Source organism: Octopus bimaculoides, chromosome 24 (genome assembly GCF_001194135.2).
Source record: "Octopus bimaculoides isolate UCB-OBI-ISO-001 chromosome 24, ASM119413v2, whole genome shotgun sequence".
NCBI lineage: Eukaryota > Metazoa > Mollusca > Cephalopoda > Octopoda > Octopodidae > Octopus > Octopus bimaculoides.
Genome location: NC_069004.1, coordinates 2853977 through 2858489, shown reverse-complemented (window position 1 = coordinate 2858489; position 4513 = coordinate 2853977). Strand labels below are relative to the sequence as shown.

General features: G+C 41.7%; 1 protein-coding gene across 1 annotated transcript in view; it reads right to left on the bottom strand.

The window, feature by feature from the left end:
- Positions 1-1999: 1999 nt before the first annotated feature.
- The window catches only part of LOC106868761 (PHD finger protein 20), a 25849-nt gene continuing 23335 nt past the window's right edge, over positions 2000-4513 (bottom strand). The window contains exons 17-18 of the mRNA XM_052976501.1: positions 4285-4480; positions 2000-3821 (exon numbers count right to left, since the gene is read on the bottom strand). Coding sequence (XP_052832461.1) covers positions 3700-3821; positions 4285-4480 — 318 coding nt within the window. The 3' untranslated portion in view covers positions 2000-3699. The remainder of the gene's footprint in view (positions 3822-4284; positions 4481-4513) is intronic.

Sequence of the window (4513 nt, the reverse complement as noted above, 5' to 3'; positions counted from 1 at the left end):
GGGCAAGTGTCTTCTACTATAGCCTCGGGCCGACCAAAGCCTTGTGAGTGGATTTGGTAGACGGAAACTGAAAGAAGCCCGTCGTATATATATATATATATATGTATGTGTTTGTCCCCCAACATTGCTTGACAACCGATGCTGGTGTGGTTATGTCCCCGTAACTTAGCGGTTCGGCAAAAGAAATCGATGGAATAAGTACTAAGCTTCTAAAGAATAAGTCCTGGGGTCAATTTGCTCGACTAAAAGGCGGTGCTCCAGCATGGCCACAGTCAAAATACTGAAACAAGTAAAAGAGTATAGGGTAAAGACCCACCCTTTTGGTCATCAATAACTATGGGATCACACCTAGGAAGTTCCCCTCCGAGAAACAAATCCAGGCAAAGCTGTTTATGGAAGATCAGCAGTCGTCCGTGCATACCAGTCCTCCCCCTCCATGCCACCAATGTTATCCAAGGGGAGGTCAAAGGCCGATACAGCTTGGCACCAGTGATGTCGCAACTAATTTTTACAGATGAGTGAACCAGAGCAACGTGAAATAAAGTGTCTTGCTCAAGACCTCGTGATTGTGAGCTCAACGCTCTAGCCACACACAGACACCAACACACCAAGCTAGCATGGCTGGCCCCCACCTTTTCTCCCAGGCAATGTAAACAAATAAGCATTGCATTTGACAGAGTGATCTGAATGCTGAAGGACTAAATATACATGGATGCAACATGAACAAAAGATGGCAACGAGAGAGAGAGAGAGATAAAGAGAGAAAGAGAGAGAGAGAGAGAGAGAGAGAGAGAGAAAGAGAGAGAGAGAGAAAAAGAGAGAAAGAGAGAGAAAAGAACCATCAACAACAAGAAGGAAGCTTCTACCTATTTCATTCAACCCCATTTTGACATTTCAAGTAAAATCTACAGCAAGCACTCCTTGATTTCCTTAAAGGGGTGGACGCGTTTTTAATATGTATACTGTATTGGGAGTAGGTTCCTCATACATTTTTGTTTCTTCCATCTGTACACTAGACCAAGGGTCACCAAACATTATAAGCACTAATTTGAGATCAAAAAGAACAAACCCACCACCTTTTAACCCTTACTGTGCAGGAACCAAGTGTACACGGTTGGTCCCGTGCATGTGCACTTGAGAGACACAAGAACCAGGCTGAGTCATTTGTGATGAGGGGGGAGGGGGAGGAGGGTTGATACTTCCAGGAGTTTCTCTACATTTCATATGACATGGTTCTCACATTTTAATTTTACTGGCCAATAGAAAGAGGTCGTGAGAGCTGATTCGCATATGATTAGTGAGTTACATCGTCAGCAAATACTTAATCAGCACAGTGAGGGTTTTTTTTAATATATTCTTTAAATAGTCTTTTAATGTTTATGACATTGTGTGCCAATATACAAAAACAAACATCTACAAACATATCTCACACACACACACACACACACACAGAAGGCAGCCTTCAACTTGTGTCCAAAAGGGTTACCAATCTATTATTATCAATGGTGGAAGAGGTGCCTATGTACATTTCTAGAGAAAGATTTTCACAGACTGAGAATTTCCTGTGTACAAGACACCTTCCTCCACTGCCTGTGTTGGTGCCATAACAGAAAGCTGCCAAATCATGCCGCCCTCTCTAGAGAGACTGGCAACCACGACAACCCCTCTGGTGTTGGTGTCACAAAAAGGGGTTGGCAAACAAGCAGAGAAAGCATAAGGTTGTGAGGTCCCTTAGCCCTTCGTCCCCAAAGACAATTCAGCCTCTCTGGTGTTGATGCCACAAGAAAATGCCTCCAGTACACTCTGTAAAGTAGTCGGCAAATGAAGAGAGAAAGCATAGGGCAGTGAAGTCCCTATAGTCAGGTCTTGCTGAGGACCACCCAACCTCTACAGGATAGGCAACAGGAAGGGCATCCAGCCATAGAAACCAAGCCCAACGGCGCGAGAGAAATGGCTCCCAATACGAAAAGACTCAGACCAGGATTACCCATCCAACCCATGCTAGCATGGAAAGCAGATGTAAAAATGATGATGATGATGACGATGATGATGGTGATCTTCCCAACATAAGTAGAAGGGTGGAAGTTTGGTACTTTATTTTATTGTCCCTGGAGGGATGAAAGGCCAAGTTGGCCTTAACAGGACTTGAACTCAGAATGTAAACAACCAAAAGAAAAAAAAAAAAAATTCTATCTACTACTCTACTCTATGATGATGATGATGATGATGAAGACTTTGTAAGAAAGGCACAGGACCAAGAATTTAGTGGAAAGGCAGTCTAGTCAAACTGACCATAGAAGGATAAAAGGTTAAGTTGACCTTGGTGGAATTTGAACTCAGAACACAAAGACAGACGAAATGTCACTAAGCATTTCATCCAGCATGCTAACAATTCCGCCAACTTGCTGCCATAATGATAATAATAAATATAATAATAATAGTCCCAAATTTTGGCACAAGGCCAGCAATTTCGGTGGGGGAGGGGGAGAAGGGGTTAAGTTGATCACAACGACCCCAGTGCTTGAACTGGTACTTATTTTATCGACCCTTTACCTTCAGGGTGAAAGGTAAAGTTGACCTCGGCAGGATTTGAACCCGGAACGTAAAACCAGACGAAATACTGCTTAGCATTTTTGCCTGACATGCTAACAATCCTGTGAGCTCCCTACCTTAATAATAATAATAATAATAATAATAATACTTTCTATTGGAAGCACAAGGCCTCAAATTTGGGGGGAAGGAATTAAGTCGATTACATCGACCCCAGTGTTTAATCCAATCCTAAAGGACGAAAAGCTAAGACAATCTCAGTGGAGTTTGAACTCAGAACGTAGCGGCATTTTGCTCGTCGTTCTAACAATTCTGCCAGCTCGCTGCCTTAATAATAATAATAACAATAATCCTTTCTATTAAAGGCACAAGGCCTGAAATTTTGAGGGAGGGGATAGTTGATTACATCGACCCCTAGTGTGTAACTGGTACTTAATTTATCGACCCCGAAAGGAAGAAAGGCAAAGTCGACCTCGGCTGAATAATGATTGTATGATACAAATAAGATATTCTTACGAACGCAATGATAATGATAATAATATACAATATTGTTTTGAAATAACAGCCATTCCTGTTAAATAAACAAAAACAAACAAACAAAAAAAAAGAAAAAGAAATAAATAAAAGTTTAGCAATCCTTTTTTCACATCAAAAAGAAAACCCCCGACACCTTCTTCCAAAATAGTTACCACCACCACCACCACCGATGCCATCATCCACAGCCAATTTTCCGAGGCTTGTTCGCATCGTCTTGATCAGTGGCTCCAGGGTGTTTGTTTGGAAGACATAAGCACCAGCCCTTTTGCACATGTATGCACATACGTATGTATATCAGGGCATATGTTGTGTGTGTGAGTGTGTGTGTGTGCATGCGTGAGTGAGTGAGTGATACCATTCATGACTAATGGTAACGTGGTGATTCTATGCCTGAACTCCTGCATGTCTGCCACCACCACCATCATCACCGCCACTGCCACCTCCCCCTGATTTTGTTTTTTTTTTCTTTTTTGCTTTTGCGGGGGGGGGGGGGTAATTTGTTTTCTTTTTGAAAAACTCCCCCAAAACAAAACAAAAAAAAGTAAGAAAACGACACCAGATTCTTCTTCAAGAGAGAGAGAGAGAGAGATATCCAAGTTCCTGGGATGGAATTCATTGGTAAGCAGCCATCTTCCGTACTTTACTCAAATCATTCATCATACTCCGCAGAGATTTCCTCAACAAGGGCAGGTCAGAGGAGAGTGGTGTTGTAATCTTCTCCTTGTCTTCCAGTCCTGAAAATAGAAAAAGAAATATTATTATTATTATTATTGTTAAGACGGCTATCTCCTTCAACCATTTGTCTATATCACTATTCACAGTTCCTCATGCACCAATTATTATAGGCACAATTTAATGGATTGCATTAATTTTTAATCATCCGATCCAGGATAACAGGGTACATTCGATTGTAATCTACATAACATGGATTGATCCGTGATAACACAAACTGATGACCAGTCGAACACTGATGGTCACTTGTCATTACATGGCCATGTTGTGAGGTTGCGTATTTTTCATGTGGATTTACGCACTCTACCCATTAATAAGAGACCAGTGAAAGGAAAATAAATACAAAAGTGCCCAATCCTAACAAATGACACACACTAAATATCTGAGTTCGAGTTGTGCAGTGCTCCAGCATGGCCACAGTCCAATGACTGAAACAAGTAAAAGAGTAAAAGACTCTATACATACTGTCGATCTGCTCTCCTATTGAATCGAGTCGATGATTGATCTCCTGTTGCGTCTGCATGACGTATTGCAACAGATTGGTTTGGTAATCCTGCAACGGATCCACTGTGACAGCCTTGGAAGTTTCTGTTGCATTTTCTCGTCTTGGATCTTCAGTACTTTCCAAATTGGAATCACCCTCACCACACACTGACGGAGGCTGAAATACAGAAAGAAGACGAAATTCAACCCT